The following is a 23,010-nucleotide window of genomic DNA, read 5'->3' as shown; positions in this document are numbered from 1 at the left end:
AAAATGTACTATCCGCTATTAATGAATTTTTTTCACAGTTTGAAAGTTATACCCTATTTATTAATATGCGCTATCCAGCCTCCGTAAAAATATATCTTCTTTCACGCAAAATATATCCCGGACTTTAAGAATATCTTGTCCGTCCCCATGGACATATAAAATATCAGTATAATAAAACGTTTATCCGCCGTCTTTGAATGGGATAGCCTTTCCATCAAACTCTCGACAGGAACTTTTCCTGTCTCAGATTTGATAAAAGAGCCAGTATCCCACTTAGACCATTATATATGTGTATATTGTTGAATTTGAACACTAAATAGTATTGTACTTGTTTAAGAATAATAAGCCGAGAAAAATGACTATGGTACGGTAAATAAGAAAGTGAAAAAAAAAAATAAATCTCGATTTTGATTGGATCCTTCGAGAATTTCTCACTTATATAGAGTGAAATATGGAGATAATGAACAGTAGTCAAGCTCAAAGTCCATTTAGACAATACAAATCGGGACCAGAGCAAACACGGACCTCCAAAAACATCAGAGGGAATGGAACGGGAGTGGGCATCCCCTGCTGACCGTTCACATCTGTCATGATCGGTAAAAGCGGAAAAGTTCGTAGCCAATTCAGTGTGTAAATGATTGCCTGACAATTAATATGAAAAACTTCAGTCAGCATTTGACTTAATGATAGGTTGAATTTGCTGACAAGGTCATTGTATCGACCATAAAACTTGTCATAAAACTTGCAAAATGATGACGTCAAACGAGAATGTTGATATCCTTGTTTCATCAACTTGTTTGTCTATAGCTTGCCTCGTTTTAGAAATAGTTCATACATAAAGCATGTTCTTGCGCATCGAATCAACTGGAAGACAAAAAACCCACATGCAAGTGATAAGGGCATATTGCTACATGAATAAGGGAAGTTGACGATTGAAAAATTGAAGTCATCAAGTTTTTCATTAAGCTTTGTTTTTAGGTTACCATTAAAGTCTTTTTCTAGAGATGTCACCATATAGCGACAAAGGGCTTCAAATTTCAAATTACTCGACACTCAGGGTCATTGAACAGTGAAGAATCTTTATCTTGCCAAAGACTACCGCGACAGGGGGCTTTGGATATTAAGGTTTCATCCGAGGAACCAACACTTTCACTTTAAAGCGCCGAGCGCTTGGCAAAGGAACAAGTGCTGCCAATTTTTATCGACTTAGGTCTGTCGCAGAAAAACTGGAATCCACTACCTTCCAATCACTCAGCGAGCGCTCCAAGGACAAAGCTATCATGAATGTGTCTCTGAGACAAAATTTTCTTTGATATTTTAGTTTACATGCACTGTGCGCAAAATGTGTATTGTTTATTGTACTTCTGAATATGATTACTGTTTGTCATTTTCTCATTTCTTTTATACCTTTTATTAATAAGAAATATGTTTTAAATTTTTAGCTCACAAAATTGATTCGATCTTTAAGACTTGAAGTCATAGGTAATTCGCCATTGTTCTTTTACTTTTTTAATAATAGAGTCAAATTTTATGTGAAATTTTGTTTATTTTTACTTCAGATATACACTAACGTAAAAACCAATGCAGATGTTGAGCGTTCAATATTTGACACAAAAATACAGAAAACATATTCTGAAAATATCCAATGTTAATATCAGAAGACCATTGAGAGATGCAGATCAGAAATTATTTTTTTTTAATCACAAGATTATCCCTTTTCTTTTTAACTTTCTAAATCATCAGTCATGTCCGGATCCAGGAATTTTTCGGGGGATGTGTTTCATACGGTTAAAAAAATTCAGCTCGGAAATCTTTTGATAAACAAAAAAAATACAACCCTATAAAAAACTTTCCAAACCCAATGAACCTATTTCGTAGGGGTGGTAAGAACAAGTCACTTTCCTTCATACAAATGTACAATTGATTCTCCTTACAATTTTACAAGGTTTCCATCTTTTCTAGGGGGTCCGATGTAATCTTTACCTTACTTTACTGTAAAGATTTGAAAACTCAAAAAATTCAAGGGTTCAGACCCCCTCCCCCTCTCTAAATACGCGCATGTAATGTTGTAAAGCAGTTTTTATATGTATAAGAGATTTTCAGTTATTTTTTGTACATTTAGTTTTATTCTCCTCCCAGGAATTCTCTGCTGTCATTTGTCCATATTTGTGAACATTTAAGAAAGGTTCTGAGTCTTTTTTTTTAATCTTTTAAAGGGTACACTTATTTTGGCTTTTATGCTTGTTTCGAGCTTTCCAAGCCTGACATATGCATATAACTTTCATCCTTGGATGAACGGAGGTGCATCCAGAAGGCCCACTGAGCAGGACCGGGAGGTCGTGAAAAACATGACAGAATGGATTCAAAATGATACAATTCGATTCTACATTCAGTCCCATCTTTTATTTTGTCCGGGGCAAGATATGTGCTTTGGAAATCAATACAAGAGAAATTATACGGCAATTTTACCATTTCCAAGTTGCTTTCAGTGTGAATGTAGATATGAATGTAAAAGAAAGAACAACTGTTGCCCTTGGAGGAACTACAAGCAAGATGTGGAGATGACCCCAGACTATATATCATATATGGATAATAATCAATTCACTCCATCAAAGTACATTAATGTCCCTCAACAGTGCATTGCACCACAAGTTAATTATCAAAGCGTAAAACGCTCTATTAAGGCATACTTTATGATTTCGCAATGTCCTTTTAATTACACAGACTCCAATACGCACCAAAGATGTAATAACCCATTACAAGAAAAAGACATGTACTTATACCAACCAGTATTTTCTCCATTTTCCAATGAGAGCTTCAAAAATCTTGACTGTGCGATTTGTAACGGAGAATCTTTGAGCAACCTTGTTCCGTGGACACCAATATTGGTTTGCTCATCCAGAAAGACTCTTATCCAAACCCAATCTTTAGATCAACTGCAATCAGTTGCTTTTCAGAAAAATTCCTTATGCAATGTAATTTTTGTTCCTCAAACATCTACATTTACAAGAGACTGCTTCTCTGAAAAACTGTATATCAGTAATTGTAATGAAACTGGAGAATGGAAAATTTTCGACAGCATTATTTTTAACGCGTGTCATTCAGACTTCGTCTACGTTTATCTAGAATGCAGTACAGCGTTTGAGAGAAGGGTGTTCAAAAATATATTCTGTGCAATGTGCAATTTCCATGACTGGGATAGTTCATTGGGAATCGAATGCGTGTCTTCGGTAGAAGTCTATGACTTGAAAAATCCTTTCAGTCTCGTCTCTTTTTCAGCCTTAATTGATTTCAGGGCAAATGAGGATGTGCCAACGCCTAGTGAAGGCACAAAGTGTTCCAAAGATTCACTGTATGAATCACATGTAGTAAGTAAATAAAATACTGAATACTAGATTCATTTTAAGCTCGACTGAAATAAAGAATTTTTTTTCTGATCGGAATTTAGCATCTGTTGGTTGATTATCTCCTTATTATTTCAAAGAATCACTGCGACAACATCAATTAGATTATGCACAAAAACAGCGCTATTGAAAGGGGATTAACCTGTAAAAAAAGGTCTTCTCTCCTTGTAAAACAAAGTGATATCTAAAATCTGAAAGGATTGAGTTATTTAAAATTTTTTAAAAAATTGAATCGCTCAGAGGAAAGGAATCACATGTTGTTGTGAGCATAAATTTCAATTTATTGTTACAAATCGCGTTTTTTGGAGTCAGAATGAGGCAGCAATATTAGTACCAAGAATTCTGTTAGAAACAAAAATAAAGTTTATTGTATATATGCATGTATATTTAAACTATTGCAGCTATTGTTACTTGATGGTAATTATTATTTGTTCAAACCATGGCCCCATGAGCTACAATGATGTTTAAATATTTTAAAATATTCCTCGTAGTAAAGATTCAGGATTCAATTTATTCAAATGAAATTTATGGAGATAACGAACAGTATTCAAGCTAAAATTTCCATTAAACAATACAAAATAAGAGCAGAGCAAACACGGACCTCCAAAGCATCAGAGGTGGGATCAGGTGCCATGGAGGAGTGAGCATCCCCTGCCGACCGTTCACACCCGCCGTGTGCTCTTTGTCATGATCGGAAAATAAGGGAAAAATCCGTCTACAATTACCCGAGAGAGTACATATATATGCCAATTAAGGATACAATCTTCAGTGAAAAGTAAAAGAAACACCATTGATACCGTCAGATTATGTCCTTTCCTGTATCCAGGATATTCATTTCAAAAGAATCGTCAAAAATAGTGCTCTAATTTTGCATTTTCTCTAATCTGAAAGTATACAGTTAGGATTAATTAAAATAAATAATACTGGATGAGAGTAGGCTCCAAAAGATCCAATTGTTTTGCATAGAATTACATCGAGAGCAGAAAATCTCAAGGGTAAAGGGGGGGGGGGCAGTAGTATTATTATGTTAATTATTTGTAATCAGTTAGTATTGTTAAAAGTTCTTGTGTTTTTCATTTTATTTAATCTTGAAGTAGAGACTAATAGCAAAATTTTAATCCGAGGATGCATTACTTTTTTAACAGAAAATCTTCAAGTATTTATTTAACGTTGCTTCTGTCAATATTTCTTAAATTGTATCGTATCCCCACCGTTTGTGAAGAAGGGATGAGGGTTAAAAATCTAAATGTATTCCTGTTTATCCACAATTACACGGAGCAATTATGAAATCAATTTAATATTATTCCAACATGCCGTCATTCTTCAAGCCTTCGAAATTCTCTTGACGCTTTAAGTTTTTTCTTTGAAAATTTTATAAATTCAAACGGACCTATAGATCATCTTTGTTCTTATTCGATTGTTATTATCCCGCTAAAAACTTATGGCAAGCACAGTTTTATAATTTTGCAGCAATTAGCAAACTTTTAGTGTCTACATGACAATATAGTGAGTTAATGAAACTTCAAATAAAAAATGGATGGTTCCACTAAATCCAATTTTGTCGTTAAACATGTAGGACAAATTTCTTAATATTAGGGATGGGTATCGGCAAAAATTTCGTTTCATGATATATCACGATTTTTTCTCAACAATATCACGATAAATTGTGATATTTTTACACGCAATTTTTACTACAATTTCAAATGAATTTCCATAATATTTCTTAAAAATATGCTATAAAAACATAACTTTACTTTTTAAATTTTCATTTATTTAATATAAAGCATGTTTTGATGCCATTGTTTAACTGTTTTCAACATTTTTTACACTTCCTGTAATTGTCATTCAATAGTTTGAACAAATAAATGAATAATTTCCGGAATTTATAGTTATGTACCAAATACCGGTATTTAAGTCCCCATATCACGATACATATCACGCAATAAAAAATCGCGATATACCGGTATACCGATAAAATCGCGCATCCCTACTTAATATATTTTAAGAAAGATGCAGGTGAATGAATTGTTTGCAGAATCGCATGACGCAGGATAAAATAATTAAAGGATATGATTGGGGGGGGGGGAGGAGGGGAGGGGGGCAGGTCACACCACCTATGTAGAAGAATATAAGCAGTTGACATGTCTGCCTCCTCAATCATTAAATCCCATTACAATCATCGCTGCATGATTGTTTTGTTCAAGAATTATTATTCATAAGTGCAAATTTCATGTTTGTTATCTTTACTCTTTATTTTCTTAACTTTGATTTTTTACATAGGTTCCCAATATTTTCACAAAACGAACGATAAAAGCACAGTTATGGTGTGCGTTGAACAGTAAAAAGTAAAAAGAAGTTCGGCTGAGCTAATTCTAGATATGACCACAGAAGAAAAATATTTTGTCCCTCGTTTGTACAATTTTCTGTTCTTGAGGATGTATAGGATCTCTGGTTTAAAAACTTCTATCCGAAACTCGACTTCTCTATTCAAATATAACACGATTGCTTTATTTTTTTCTCTCCTCCTTGCCAACATGGCCTATTCATTGTCAAAAATTTCTTGGCTTTATCCTAGGTGGCAGGGGATAGTTTCGTACTAAAGACCCGGTCAAATTTCTTGAAAAACTGAGATATCCCCTGTTTGATGTGATATTTTATGTAGAAAAATGATTAGAATAATTATGGGACACATTTGCAGTGTAGCAGAGTGCTTGCTGAAAAAAATGATGTATAACATGTACGTGTCACTATGGCGCTTATCATATACAGAGTTGTAAATGCGAAACTAAGACACGTGGTCAGTTGCAGAGGAAATTCAGCTGAAAAGCAGTAGGCCTTAGAAGGTGTGGATCTCAGAGGGAAAGTGAATGGACCCATATCAATTGGTGAATTTTCATTAGGGCATGCATTGATTTACAGACTACTGGGTGTTTCATCCTGCTCGCTCGGTCCTGGGGGTGGGTTGTATGGGTGCGAGTGAGGCCCAAATCTTGGAAAAACAAGGCAAAATTTGGGGAGTCCCCAGGTGCATTTTTGGTACATGTGCACTCTAATAGGCAGATTACATGTAATTTGTGAGACATAGGCATATGAAGTGTAATTAATTAGCCCCTGGAAAACTGTCCCCATGTACATGTTTTTATGGATCGCATGTATATGTGTACCCCCTCGGCACATGTTTGGCATTAAAAAAACTATCCTTTGCCACCCTACGTTATGCTTGTTTTTAGGCGGGTTGACCCAGTTTCTTCGGCTTGGAGTCGTAATTTTGATGCTCATGTCTTGTTTCTCAATCTTTAGAACTTTTATTCATTCTGTACGTATGTAAACTATGATATGTAAAGATAACAAGCAGTATTCATGCTCAAAATCCATTAAGAATGATGCTTATTCCATGTAAGTTAACCACATTAATTCTGCTTCTTATTAACCACGTGATTACATATAAGTTTCCCACATGAAGAATGCCGCTTATTCCGTCTGAGTTAAGGAAAGATGATACGTTCCTAAATAATATATAATTTTTTCTAAGATTTTGTCACTGAAGTATTGCTACTTTAACATGTTTACTCGCAAAAAATCGAGGTACCTTACCAGGCATTTGTGCAAGATACCAGAGGATGTTGTTTCCTATAAAATCCTTTTAGAAAAAACTCAATTAGCCAATAACACATTTTTTAGTGTTTCATTTTTTAAAAGACAATTAAAAACCAGTTTAGAAATCAGAAGGTAATTAAAATTTTGAATATATTCCACACAATACGTAGATATACAAAACAGATATTTGAGGAACGTATCGTCTGACCTTAAGCACATGACTGCATATAAGTTAACCACATAAAGAATGCCGCTTATTCCCTATATTACTCTCACCATCCTTTACTGTCAATTTTAAGATGAATGTGCATAACCCGAGGATGCTTGCAAATATACACAGCTAAAATTGGCCCCGCCGATAGGATTTCTCCCGTTTTTCCTTACCTAAAGTTTTGAATTCGTATTATGGTTCAAGCCTTCCCTCCGGCAATGATTTGAGCAATTTTGAATCCGCACTATTCGATGTTGTTTGCATATTAATGACATCATGATCTGACCATTCTTGAGAAGATTTTTTAAAAAATAAATTCACATGTTCTAGTATTCCCATTTAAAATTTCAAAACCGCATTGTGACCCCCACCAACCTCATAACTTCAACATTTAGTTATACTTCAACATTAAGTTAGCTGTACTACCCGAAGATGCTTCCATATTAATTTGATATCATGAAATGTGTAGATAACGAACAGTAATCAAACTCAAAATTCCTTTGAAACAATACAAATTGTGAGCAGGGCAAACACGGAGCTCCTAAAATATCAGAAGTGGGCTCAGGTGCCACGAAGGAGTTAGCATCACCTGTCGACGGTCATACCCGCCGTGTGCTACTTTTCATGATCAGGTAAACGGAAAAATGTATGGACAATTCAGTGTGAAAGTAAAGGTCTAACAATTTGTATGAAAAATGTCAACATTCGTCTTAACGATAGATTGTATTTGCTTACAAGGTCATCATATCGACGATAGAAATGTTGAATTTACTCGATATTTTTGATATCCTTGTTACATCAACTTATTAAACAATAGCTTGTCTTATTTTAAGAAATTGTTCATAGGTAGAACATGCTCATCTTGGACATAAACTCCATACGCAGGTGATAATGGACTATTTTTTATGGTGTATTGCTACATAAATAAGGAAAGAATACGAAAAAGTTGAAGTCATCATGTTAATCAAAAAGTTTAGTTGTTAATGAAGATCACTTAATTTTCGCTACACCTTATTTTCGCAAAGTTGTTATTTGGTATTTTAAAAGTGAGAAAACAAACACGAATTTCGATCATTGCTCTATATTATCTTTAATAATGCTAATGTCCGCGAGAATGGCCTTTTTGCGAGCAGACATTCTCCAGTAATTTCGCCAAAATAAAGTTCCAGAGAAGAAAAAGTGATTTACAATAGTTTGACAACCATATAAAAAAGCAAATGCTTTAATTGTTTCCTTGCCCAGTAGTTTTCTTGTTGTCCACGGAGAGGGCTATTAGTATGATGGTAATTTTTTTCCAGAATTCTTATTTCATTGACAAAATAGAATGATCAGGTAAATTAGTGTGTTTGTTGAAAAGCTGGCACCTTTTGTTAATTTGAAATATATGTCCAGATATCCCTTTTTAAAGTGGATACATGGTTTGATCATATCCCATACTATAATTATTTCTTGACATTTTTTCTATGCATTCACCTGTAAAAATGTTAGGCCATTGCAAGTTTTTTCTCTGTTTAGCGTCAACCCATCTTTCAAAAAACCTACCTACCTATTCGCAAAAAAAAAAAACGCACAAGTTAAAAAATAAAACACAGACTTTATAGTCATAATAATGACGTCATTCAAAGAAGTTGATTTCAATTATATATTTTTCTCGTAGAAAAATGTATTCTTTCGCAAAATCATGGTATCAAATGCTTAAAATATATTTAGTATGACATATTGTAGATAGATTACAAGAGAAAATGATAGAATTCAAAGATTTCGACCAGAATAATCACTTTCGGGACTCCTAAGCCTGATTCTGTTTGTGTTTTCTGATATTGGGTGTCAAAAACTGAGGTTCACGCGGATACTAAACATAGAAAAAAACTTGGAATGGCCTTGATCCACCCTATCCTCGGTGGCAGTACTAATGAGCCTGGCTCAGGTGAGCTGAAAAATAAAATTGAGATATTATCATTACTTCTTATTTTATTATGAACATTAAGTTTGACATTAATAAAAACATGACTGTCTCGAATTCAAGATTGAAGGTTGTTAATCGGACACAAAAAACATATCTCTCAAGAGATAAAATTGTTTTTAAATGGAAATTTGAACGATTTCCGTTTATTACTTATCAACTGATTTTTACCCAACAAAACTGGACCAATTTAAATAAAATTTTGCACAAAACATCCTTGTTTGATAGAAGATTGAACTCATCTCTTATAAAAAAGCGATAACCAAAATACACTGAATCGGTTTACTTTTTTTCATAACCACTAAAATCTCTTAAAGAAAAAAATTAAACGATCTGAACGTTTTCTAGGACTGAGGTTAAATTCAGTTTCTACTACTTGTTCTCCTGAGTCAAGGTGGGCCAAAATATGTATATACATACTTTTGGTAGAAACACAGAGATGATTGATTGATTGATTGTATGTTGTTTTACGTCCCATTCGAGAGTTTTTTCACTCATATAGAGACGTCACCATATACCGGTGAAGAGCTTCAAATTTTGACCTTTACCGGTACTCGGCACTCAGGGTCATTGAGCACTGAGGGATCTTTATCGTGCCAACGCCTGCCGTGACACGGGGCCTCGGTTTTTAAGGTCTCATCCGAAGGACCCGCAACTTTCACTTCAAAGTGCCGAGCGCATGGCGAAAGAACAGTTGCTACCCATTTTATATCGACTTAGGTCAGTCGCGGCCGAGTTTCGAACTCACGACGGTGACAGACGACCTCCCGATCACGGAGCGAGCGCTCTACCGACTGAGCTACCGTGAACGGTAGAAACACAGAGAGGAACACTTTCAAAATTTATATGCTATCTTCAAATTTCAATAAATGTGAAGCTATTCTTATTGACAATTATTATTTCCTTAAAATATGGTCTCAAGAGCTCAAAATGATGTTTTCTTTCGAATTGTAGAGAATTCCTTTAAGAATTTTTTTTTTCTAAATTCACATTTTCAATAATTTGTAAATAACTGTGGATTCAGCGTTCTTTAAGTATGACCAGAGTATTGGAACCTGACTGCAGAGAAAGGGGATAAAAAAGGGGTATTTTTGTTGAAATTGGAACACTTATGAGTTAAAAAAGAAAATAGTTCTTTGATTTCATTTGTTACCTGTGTAATGTTTTCGTGTATACCCCAAAGAAAATCAAAGGGATTATTTAGAGCTAAAGTTGCCGTGAAAAAACGGTAAAAGTTTTTTTTTAAAACAGCATGTATTGGAAATACTAGTATTCTGAAAAATATATTGATGATTAAGAATACATGAATATATTTCCCACTTCCTGATTTTGTCCCCGGAGCAGGATGTATCCATTTAGGCCCGAATAAATTTATCAAAGCTTTCAACAGAACCGTCAAATATAATGCTATATTTTTTTTTCATGTACATTACGGATTAATCAATTTAAATTTCTGGATTAGGTTGGGATGCAAAAGTTCCATTGTTTGCTTAAGATTACATCGAAAGCATGAAGATATAAAGAAAAAACTTTGAAACAAAACAAGACCAGCAGACAATCGTCTTCAATTAGCAGATTAATCTATTTTTGTACGATGGCCGACAGCGGCCGCCACTTTTGATTCTGAATATTGTCATTTTGTACAGCTTTTTTGTCAATTTTCGTTGACAAATTACAACTAAACTGGTAATGCTATATGTCCGTATACAGTTTTTACACTGACAATTTACACTGGAGAAAATCATTAAAATTCTTTCTTGTGATATGAAATGAAGATACATAAAACAGGTTACTTGAAGGTGATAAGCTTAAGGTTCTAGCAGAACAGCAAGGTCGGGGTGATAACAGATTAGTATTGTCTTCTAGATATGCTTTCTCGACAGATTGTAGTAATTAATTCATAAAATTCCATGTTGGTGTACCTGCTGGTCACATCATAGGTAACCAGGATGAAATTTTCCAGGTCTATCAGAAATTTGATTTTGTTCATAATCGGACGTGTCTTTGAAGTATGAATTTTGTTTTTTAAACAATGCGCACGAGGAAATGATCGCATTAGTTACATGTACCTATATTTTCATTCCCGTGGCACATTGAAAAATAATTGGCCGACCAGGTGGGAGTCTTGAGAGGTTGCGTTGGCCTTTAAAAGTGTTTCAAGCATTTAGTTATTAATTTTATGTATTTAGAGAGCAAATACAGACTCCCACATTTAAGGTTGTCATTTTATTCTTGCTTAAAAACGGGTATATTTCCGTATCTAAAGTTTTGTTTTTGATACATTCCATAAACTTTTGATTGGATGCTCACATGTAGAGCTACTAAATCCTGTTTTTCTACCTCTACATAATAGGTAGAATCGAGTTGTCTCATACACTTTGAGATTTACGTCTAATCTAGGATTAACTGGGTTACAATATCTCAGACTAATTGAGGGTGAAAATCATTAAAATGCTCCTTGTCTCTTTCAAGCCACCTGTTTTATGTATCTTAATTTCATATCACACGAAAGAATTTTAATGTTTTTCGCTGGTGTAAATTGTCAGTGTAAAAAGTGTACATGTGCATATAGCATTACCAGTTTAGTTGTAATATGTCAACGAAAATTGACAAAAACGCTGTACAAAATGACAATATTCTTAATCAGAAAGTGGCGGCCGCTGTCGGCCATCGTAATTCTTGTCACCCTTTAGCGGTGAGTTACATCAATTTAAACCAAGAATACGCTAATTTTATGTAGACTCCTTTATTATTAATTCAATAATGCAGTTTCTCAATGTTTTTATTGTAGGATGACTGTATCCCCATCGTTTGTGAAGAAGGAATGAGGATCAATAATTCGCAATGTATTCCCTTTCATTCCACAATTACAGTGAGCAACTACGAAATCAATTTGATATTTATTCCAATATCCAATCATTCTTCAGGCGTAAGACATATTGTTACAACTTTGAAATCTTTCATTGAAAATTTTTTAACTTTGAACAGTCTTAGGAACCATCTTTGCTCTTATACAATTCTTCATTATCCCTCTGAGAACTTATGGGAAGCACAATTTTATTATTTGGCCGCAATTATCAAACTTTCCGTTCCTACATGGCATAAATATGTAGAGTTTATATACCTTCTAAACAAAAGGCTGGATAAGATGGATGGTTCCATTATACATAACCTTGCCGTAAAACATGTCGGACAAACTTTCTCTGGATATTTTGAAAAAGATGGTATGCTAGTGCCTTATTTTCGTAATCCCATGACGAAGGACATCATGTTAACGGCATATGAATGGGGGGATACCGGGGTTTCTACCTATGTAGACAAATATAAGCAATTAAGTTGTCTGACCCCTCCGTCGTTACGTGACACTACAATCATCGCTGCATGGTCTTTTTGTCCAAAAATTATGATAGATAAGCATAAATTCCACGTTTTGATATTTAACTTTACTCTTTATTTCCTTGACTTTGATTTTTACATAGATTCCCAATATTTTCATGAGTCTCATGACAAAGGCACAGTTTTTGTGTGCCTTCAACAGTACCAAGTTAAAAGAGGCATGGCCGCACCAATCCTAGATGAGACCACAGAAGAAAAATATTTGTCCCTTGTATGTACCATTCTCTCTTCTTTAGGATGTATAGGATCTCTGGTTGCAAATACCTGTATCCAAAATTCGAATTCTCTATTCAAATATAACATGACTGCTTTATCTTTTACTCTTCTCCTTGCCAACTTGGCCTACTCTGTGTCGAAAATTTCTCGGCTTTACCCTACCTTATGCCTGTTTGTAGGCGGATTGACCCAGTTTCTTTGGCTTGGAGTCATAAGTCTGATGTGCATGTCTTGTTTCTCAATCTTTAGATCCTTTACTTCCTGGACCATAAAAAAATCAAACATACAAACATTACCCATATTGCACCACTTAGTAAACGTCGCGTTCAGCTTTGTGATCCCCCTTATGATGACACTTGCAAATATTTTACTCAGTCGATTTGTCTACATGGATACAAATTTGGGTTACTCTTTGTCGACTTGCTACATATCACATCCCTATCTTAATCTGTATACTTTTTTAATACCCATCGCGCTCATGATAACTCTAAATATGTTCATGTTCTTTATCATTGTGAGGGAGATCCGAACAAAGAAAAATAACCCTATCTCAAACACAAACGAGAAGCAGATGATGAAGATTTATTTCAAACTCTCAACTCTGACGGGGTCTTCCTGGCTTTTGGGATTTTTACATCAGATTTTTCAGCTACAGATATTATCTTTCCTTCATATAATTTTCACTGGCAGTCAAGGTTTGTTTCTTTTTTTTTCTTTTGGGTTACCATTGTTGTTAGGGAGATGTCAGAAGACAACTTAAGATGATCATTTTTTTTTACGAAGCAAAGCAGTTAGTTTATTTTTTTTCTGTATAAAGCAAGTCCACTCTCTGTATCACTTTAAGTTTCCGAGACGTTGTTCTTTTAACCTTCTCCCCAGAACCGCTGACAAGCTATCATTGAATCGTAATTTGACTGGCATACTAGTATTTCATTCAATCGTTAGGTCATTTTTTATAAAACTAAATTTGACGGATTATTCCGTCCACCTGATCAGTACATAAGGATCACGTAAGATGTGACCGGTTCACAGAGGATGCTTACTCCTCCTAGGCACCTGATCCCACCTGTGAAAGTTCCAGGGTTCGTGATTTTCTGCCCTTTTCACAGATTTATATTTGTTTTTTTCGTTTTGTTGTTGTTGTTGTTGGATCACTGTTCGTTATCTTTGCATTTGTCATGTATTTGCTATCGACTGCAAAACAAAGAACTTTTGAACAATATCAAAAGTATTTCAACCGGAAGGCTGTACCAGTAAGAATTAATTAATCTATGTCCTATGACAAGCATTCATTTGCAAACAATGTCATTATAACGAATATAATATAGAAATTAGGAATTACGAACTGCTGAGTCGCCAGCAAGGCGCAGTGGTTAGGACATTCTCTAGATTCGTGGAGTAAGGAGGTGATCCTTACGTTGCGGGTTCGATTCCACTGTGTGACGTGGAGACCGGTCCTTCGATTGAGACCGTATAAACCGAGGACCAGTGTCGCAGAAGGTGTTGGCATGAAAAAGATCGCTCACTACTCAAAGGCCGTAAGTGCCGAGTACAGATCTAAATTTGCAGTCCTCCACCGACAAGTTGTGACATCTCAGTATGAATGAAAAATTCTCGAAGGGACTTAAACATTTAAACCAACAAACAAAGGGATGAAATGCTGACTTTGAATTTAATATCAACTTTTTTTCTCTAGACTTCCTCGGTTTAAAAATTGATCGTACTCAGAGTATGCAGCTAGGCATCGAATAAACACCATATGCAGGTGATTGTAGAATAGTAGTCTGTGTATAAATAAGGAATGTTGACGATGGTAAAGCTGTCAAGAGTCAAGTCAATTGTCATACAGTTTAGTTGTTAGTTGGTTCTTATCGTCTATATTCAGTGAAACATCCAAATATGAAATAGACTCTTTGGTGTCCTTTAATTCACTTGACTGGGATATATCGAATTAGATTATGAAAAATAAATACTGTTGATTGATAAAACGACGTCGATATATCTGAATGTCAAGTTAAAGGCCACAGCAGGAGACTTATTCTTTGCATGTCGAAGTTTTTGAATAATTTTTGCCTCTTAAGAATACAAAACAGGTCTGCTAATAACAATGCACAATCTGTACCCATAGGTATTCAAAAGGATAAGTGGAAGCCCTTGTCTCCAAAGATTACATAGATATTTAGATATTGGTTAATGAAATTAATGCATCTTTTTAATATCAATCTCGGAGTACTTGTGTGTAGAATCAGAATGTTTTTTTAATAAAATAATTTTTGCAGGTATCAAATTTACATGTTCCATTTCTTTAAGTTATCTATGTCAAAAAGTCTGGTCTTTAATTTATCGTGAGGAGTGTTGAAAAGTCGTAATACTATTGGTTTTGGTATGAAAATGTCCACCTGTTCCTGGTCTTTTATCTTTTCTTTATGATACTTCGAGAATATAATTATAATCAATGCTTTTGGTCCCCGCCATGTACTTATGAAAAAGGATTAACTCAAGAACAAAGCGACATCTTCGCTCTAACCACTGTGGGCGACATCTCTGCCTGTAAAATGTTGTACTTGAGAACATGATAATCAGCCAACACGTTGAAATTTGCAAAGTTGTTCAATTTCAATGAAATCTCGACATGTCCGCAAAAACGCCATATAGTGTAAATTTAATTGAGCATTTGCGATAATTACCCCTAAAAATACCGTATGGAGTATGTTACCTAGAGTTACAATACCACAATATGATTTTATTTAGAGTTTGTAAGTATATATTATATTTAATCCTATGAAAAAATTAAATGCTTTTTTCGGAATTTTTTATCATATGTATGTTTCGAGATATAGCAGTGCACAAAATATATGAAGATGATCTGTTTTTGTTTCCCATACATTTTATTGAATTTGTGTACATTAAATGATTATAAAAAAAAGTTTCGTATTTGTGATTAATTTCTTGTTCCTTGATTAATCTTATATTACACTCACAAGTACCGCTCACTTGAATGTACATGTCTAATATATAGCATCAAGAAAAATGAAGGTAATGACGCTCCATCATCTCGTAATAACGATATAATTATCTTTTAATTACGAGAAAAGATCTCATAAATGCAAATCATTATCTCGTATATGCAATAAAAGTATCTCGTTATTGCAAGAAAATTATCTTGTTATAACGAGAAAAGATTTCCTAATTACGAGAAAACCTCTTAATTACGAGAAAAAATATCGTAATTTTGAGATGATTTTATTGTTATTACGAGAAAGAATCTAGAAATTACAAGAAAATATACATGTAAATAAGGTTTTCTCTTTCCGAAGTTCTTTTTTAAATGCTGTTTCAAATAATGACCATCGAGGAATTCAAGATCTTCTAAAGGAATCTTTACTTTATACTATAATCTCGCATCTTTCGTCTAACCATTTATGTCTAAGACCCAAAGGACAGAATATACACTATTTTTAAAAAATAAACCTAGATATTTTTCTAGTCGATGCACAAAATAAATAAATAAATAAAAATAAAACTTTAAAAAATATATTTAAAAAACACAAAACAAATTCAATTAGCACCAGTATGGCACGCCGATTGCTTCAAAATTATTTTCTGCACGACCTAAAACAAAAATTACACGAGTAAGTAAAAATTTATACAAAGTGAAGAAAATATACACTAAGCTATTGAAATTTACACAAACTATAGAAAATTGCACAATCGAGAAAATATTTACACGATATAGTGAGGAAATTACACAAACGTAAAAACGAAAACTGCACGAGTGAGAACACATCGACATAATATGCAACGCATCCTCATTGCGCACATTTCATTAATATTCATTAGAGAACAGTTCAATGTGGCTTGGATGCTTGAAACATACTATAATTACAAAAGGAGGAATAACGTGTTAGTAATCTTTTTAAAAAAGATTCTTTTAAAATTCCGGTAGACTCTCGAGAATATGTACAACGTATATTATACATGTAGATAAATTGACAGGCACACAATCTTAAACTTGTAGTATATGAACAACCCCGAATAAAAAACATTCTACACAGAATACTTGTATAGATAACGTAAAAAAGGGGGATGCATATTACCAGTTGTGTGTTTAAAGAGGCTGGGGTGTTGTGGCCATTTTTAGACTATATTGATCTCCTTTAGAAGAAGAGCTCCATATAAAGGTATAGAAAATGATCAAATTTTAAAACTAAAATTTTTGAAATTTTTCTTTGCCAAATGATAGTTGACAGCTTAAGATATCATATCTAAAAAATTAAGTTAAATCTGATGGTTAATTTGTGGTTAATTTGTTGACCCCCCAGCCTCCTTAATTGTTGGATTTTTTAAAGTATGTCATTCCTCTATATAGCAATTTCTTTTGAAAGTTTAAAACAATGACATATAGGCCTAAATAAAAATAAATAAAAACATGTGATATAATACAGGAGAGTTAACAACAAATCAATCAAACTCTTCTCCTCCACCACCCACTGTGTGTACTTTTGATAATAATCAAGGATGTGCATGCGTGACCTTTTCATACAGAGATCCCTCCCTGCTGGTTCTGGAACGAAAAACACCTGTACGCTAATCGATTTATAGCTATTTGACACACCAAAATACCTTTTGATTAAAGATTATATTACTAGCAATTCATACAAAAATTTTGAAGCAACGTTGCGTTCATCTGGGTTGTAGAATTTGACCAAAAACTTTCTGGAATTCAACAGTAAAGAAAATCGAGAAAATAATTGTGCAACTTAAATTTTAATATTGAAAACGCATATCACTTTTTGATATACAGGGTGTTTCAGCAAACATGTCCCGACTTTGCGGATTCAATATCAAGTTACACAGTATTAATGTAAGAAAATTTTTGCAAAAATGAAAACCACATAAACTTAACAATTTTGTTAATATGAAATTTGAAGTAATGCTGAATCAATTAATTTTTAAGATAGGTATTTTTAAAGTTTGAACATCAGCGGCAGTTCTCAATTCAACGTCATTTTTTATGTGCAATATTTTTAAAGTCAACATCCTCATTTTGTCTTTGAAGTTCTGTATGGTATACATTTTGACATCATTTGAAAAGTCTGCTCCTTAGAAAGATGGTTTTCATATGAGTACTTCTTTTTTCAAAATTTTATGCACTAAAATTGGTGATATTGGAGATTTTCTGTTTGTATTGTTTAGTTCAAAAACAAAAATAGATCCATTTTTGGAGAAAAAACCTGACTATCTGGTTTTTGATGATGTAATCAAAACTTCAATGGAAAAAAACTAAAATGACGTTATTTTATATTGTTTATATCACAATTATATTGCCGGAAAATGTGCTATAAAATACAGATATAACTTTGTAAATATTTTATTATTGTGCAAAAATATAGACATCGAAAGTCGGGACATGTTTGTTGAAACACCCTGTATATATGTAACAAAGTACATGTAGTACATATAGTCTTAACTTTTGAGCAACGTGTGGTGATTTCATAAAAATCCATGAAAATGTAGAAAAAATATACAGTCGTTTTACTTATGTGAATTAAAGTTTAATATATGTTTTTTTTAATGTATCGGCGGTTGTCTATTTTGAATAGTTAAAATGCATATAAAGGAGTTAAGAAATTTTAAAATTATAAAATACAGGCACGTAGTATCGTTTTTGAAAGCGGGGGGGGGGGGGTTCAGATTTTTTTTTTTTGAAAACCTACCTGAAAAAAACCTTGACAAGCAAAAACTAGGGTAAAGTTTCCAAACTCGAAAATCCTATTTCGTGGGAGAGGGGGGTTTCACCTTCAACTTTCTTTTCGAGACACATTATAATACCAAATTACTTTGATTTAAACTATCCTACAACAAAGGGGAGTGGGGGAACCAGCTTTCAGTGGAAATTTACAATAGAAGTAGGTTATGTTTGGAAAACAAGGGGGGCAGACCCCTCCTGATGCTACGTGCCTTTAATATTTTCTAAGAATTTAAGGGTATATAAAATAGTCTATCGAAATCAGGATTGCAATTCAACTGAACTGTAACGATATTGTAAGACCAAATTCAAGAAGACATACAAGATGAACTTAATTAGCTGGGACTTGGCTACACATGCATATTTATTTACAATGCAGATTTCGACAATAATTAATTTGCACACAGTAATAAAAAAAAGATTTCTTGAGGTTTATATTGATCATATGTTTTCTTATATTTATTCGTAGTCATGCTCGAAGTAAAACAAGATCTGGTTGATGCCATAGATACACATGTACAATATTGCTATAAAGCAAACTTTTTTATTACTTGTATATGTACACGTACAAAATACAAATTGCATAGATTAGGCTTTTTAACTCATAATCTGAATTTTCAAAAACGTTAGATATGCACATGAATAGTCTTTTAAAAAGTGGATCTTGTATCAAATATGTTTCTTGAATGTTATTGAAGATTATTTTCATTTTATAATTATACAGTCATGTTCTTTTTATCATGACTACAGATTTGGATTAAAAAGTGTTATTACAAAAACTTAGTGTTCGGAAAATAATTAAAATTTTATGCATACGAATTCGAAATGTAAAGAGAAATTGTTATCTTGGAAAATATTTGTCAAACCTCGAGCTTCATAAAGAACATGATTTGTTTGCATTATTTAAGGACAGACGATACGTTCCTAAATAATATATAATTTTTTCTAAGATTTTGTCACTGAAGTATTGCTACTTTAACATGTTTACTCGCAAAAAATCGAGGTACTTTACCAGGAATTTGTGCAAGATACCAGAGGATGTTGTTTCCTATAAAATCCTTTTAGAAAAAAAATCAATTAGCCAATAACACATTTTTTAGTGTTTCATTTTTTTTAAAGACAATCAAAAACCAGTTTAGAAATCAGAAGGTAATTAAAATTTTGAATATATTCCACACAATACGTAGATATACAAAACAGATATTTGAGGAACGTATCGTCTGACCTTAAGAGTGATAAAACACATTCTACGTTCTTTCTATTTATTATAATATCCATTCCCAGTTTCTAATTTGTAACATTGTACGTAGATGTATTTAGTAATTCACTATGTTTTAAAATTTCTGATGTGTCATTATGGTCCAACGATTTGAAACTTTAATAAATACATAGATTCAGATGTTGCGACTCAATCAATCGACGAACCAGATCCACCACTGATGATATGTTTTACCGGTGTCAGGATCATTTGAGTAGAGTTTTGTTATTTCATTTGGACAAATTTAAGTTACAAAACACAAAAACCGCATGTACTAAAGCACATAGAGTATATATATTTTCCCTTTATTTGGTCCTATTTATTAAAAGTGAAAATATTTATCAAGTAATCGCCATTACGAATGAGGGTAACGCTTAACCTTAGGAATGTCTTGTTTTTATTGAGTAGTATGCGATGTCATGGAAGGAATTCATAACAGTGTAGGCTACAGATATCCAACCAAAATTGATATCCTCATATTTTATAAGTAAAGATACATGTATAATTAGAAATAAAATATTTTTCATGTTTGACTTTGAAAAAATACTGTGTATATATAAGGTAAGGTAATCCCCACTTTTTAATATTTTTGAAAATAAAAAATATATCCAGCCAACTGAATAATTTCCTATTCCTAAATGAAAAAAATCTGCCCAAATGAATTCAAAATTAGTACAAATGAGAAGTACCAAAATAAATTATGATCAGAAATATTCTGCCATCATTTTATTGAAGAATCCACTTTATTAATCTTTTTATTATGCATTTGTTAATTTTATTTTATACTTTACGTTAAAGTTGTATCTATCAGTTAGAGAATTTTAAAAGGCCATAGAGCGTATATTTAAAAAATAACTAAATAATTCTATCAATTTTTTTTAAAGCAAGATCTGTTTATCGTTAGGAATTTAGAGTTTGCTGTGTATTACTTTTCGTTCGAAGTCGAGTGCATCATATGCTATGGTACTTTTTTCCCGGCATTATAACACACAAACATGCGATTCCTTTCTTGCCACAATTTATGGTCCGGCATCATATAATACCACCATATTCTGGCTAGGATCTCGGTCAATGTAAGAAAAATATGATATCTCCGAACAACTTTTAATTTTTTTTCACACAGTTCACAAAAAAATACTTCATTCGTTCGATTGGCATTAGCTAGAAATCGGATCAAGTTTTAGCAAAGAAATAAGGAAGCAAACAAACATGCATATCATGGTCAACGCCATTTTCTCTCGATTACATCAAGCATTCATGAAGAGATAAAGAGTGCAGAAAACCAAGAACACAATGAATATTCTATATGCATAATAATGATATGCGCAGCTGTATGCGCAGTAAAATTGTTTGTGTAATTTTTAGTTTCCTCTGCTCGTGCAGTTTTTGATTTTTACGTTTGTGCATTTTATACCCCTTAATCGTGTAAAAAATTTCGGATTCGTGTATTTTTCATTATGTTTGTGTAAAAATCTTTCAAACTATGTGCAATTTTTACCGATACGTGCATTTTTATTTTACTCGTGTATATTTTTCATCAACCTCGTGTATAAAATCATGATCGTTGTGCAGAAAATAATTTTGGTGCAATCGGCGTGCCATAGCACCAGTGTGCAGCATAAGTACTGCTCTAGCTACTATGCCAAATGTTGCAATTAAAATACCTTTTAAAGAACGAAGGGACTTCCGGGTTCTTTGAGGGCTGGACTAAATGAACCTGAAAGTGGTCCAAGGAATCTTAGAGAATTTACCCACCCACTCCCTTGGACAGAAATCTTTATCTGCCCCTGACCTCCTTCCTCATTTTTCTGCATGAATCGTTATCTAAGGATAAATTGTTCATGTGTTTGACTCGTGGAGAGGATTTTTGATATTTTCATTCGTGCTTCGCACTCGTGAAAATATATTAAAAAAAATCCTGCCCCACTCGTGAAATAAATTCCATATTCATCTACAAAACATTGAATTTCCTCTATATATTCCTATATATAAAAGTTTGATCTTCTATTGTGGACTCGCTATACCCCCAGGGATTGTTGATTTGAACAAGCTGGAATCTACTCTGCCTGATGATGCTTCCATATTTTAAAATATGATAAATCATCAGATATGACTTTGCTGTTCTTGAGGAGAATATTTTTAAAAGATTTTTTCCTATATATTCCTATGTAAAATTTTAATCGCCCACTGTGGTACTACGCTTCCCCGGAGGTCATGATTTACCGGTAATAAACGTTAGTTTATCAAATTATGACTCCGGGGGATGCTTCTATATATATCAATCTGACTAATCATGGCTTTACTGTTCTTGAGAAGAGGATTTTTCAAGATCTTTCCTTTATATTCCTATGTAAAACCTTAATCGCCCTGGTCTCGCCCTAGCCCTGGGGGTCTTGATTTGAATATACTTGATTCTACACTAATGACTATGTAAAAAAGCTTTCACTTAAGTCTCCTTTCTGGCCCAGTGGTTATGAGAAGAAGATTTTTTTAAAGATGCCATTAAATTTAAACAAAATACTTGATTATTTCCTTTGGAAAGAGGACGTGGACTTTCATTTTGACAAACTTAAATTCCCTTTACTCAAGGATGCTTTGTAGCAAGTTTTGGTTGAAATTGGCCCAGTGATTCTGGAGAAGAAGTCAAAAATGTGAAAAGTTTACGGACGACACAAGACAGACGACAGATGGACGATGGACGAGCATTCTCAAAACGTCAAGGGTCCTGAGTCCACACGTGGTCATCGGACCCTTGACAAACTTTATTTGATAAATTAAGGGCTGAATCCTTAGTTTGATTGGTGCTTCTCAGTGAGAGAAACAAGCCCGAAAAAAAATGTGTGAATATAGATAAGAAATGCTATCTAGTAGGTTTAAAATACACAAGGCATTCCATGCTAATTTCCGTAGTCCCCACCCACTGATGTCAGACACAAAGGCAGCCGCGAGAGGCCGAAAGGAAAGAAATACCCTTTTTTTCTTAAAGTCTCTCTTTATCACCGGTTCCAGTAATTTTATCGGCGGATGTATTGACGTTTTTCTCACTACCTCAGAAAATGTAGACATGTTCGCACTTTTCTCGCAAGTTCATCAACATTGCACCATTAATTGCCTGACTAATTTAAAAAAAACATTTACTATGATACACCGTCAAAAAGTATAAAAATGAAAATTACAGTCTAAAGACCTAATGGTTCTCTACCTTATCAAGCTAAC

General features: G+C 33.6%; 1 protein-coding gene across 1 annotated transcript; it reads left to right on the top strand.

Moving 5' to 3' along the window:
- Positions 1 to 2,291: 2,291 nt before the first annotated feature.
- On the top strand, positions 2,292 to 13,547 carry LOC133197467 (uncharacterized). Its single transcript, XM_061333528.1, has 2 exons — positions 2,292 to 3,352; positions 13,163 to 13,547. The coding sequence occupies exons 1-2, from the start codon at positions 2,292 to 2,294 to the stop codon at positions 13,545 to 13,547; spliced, it is 1,446 nt and encodes a 481-aa protein (XP_061189512.1).
- Positions 13,548 to 23,010: the final 9,463 nt, after the last annotated feature.

Source organism: Saccostrea echinata, unplaced genomic scaffold (genome assembly GCF_033153115.1).
Source record: "Saccostrea echinata isolate AGI-Se365-2 ecotype Australia unplaced genomic scaffold, CSIRO_AGI_Sech_v1 ptg000001l, whole genome shotgun sequence".
In the NCBI taxonomy this organism is placed as follows: Eukaryota; Metazoa; Mollusca; class Bivalvia; order Ostreida; family Ostreidae; genus Saccostrea; species Saccostrea echinata.
Note: the sequence above shows the minus strand (reverse complement) of the source record. Positions and strands in the feature narration are given on the sequence as shown.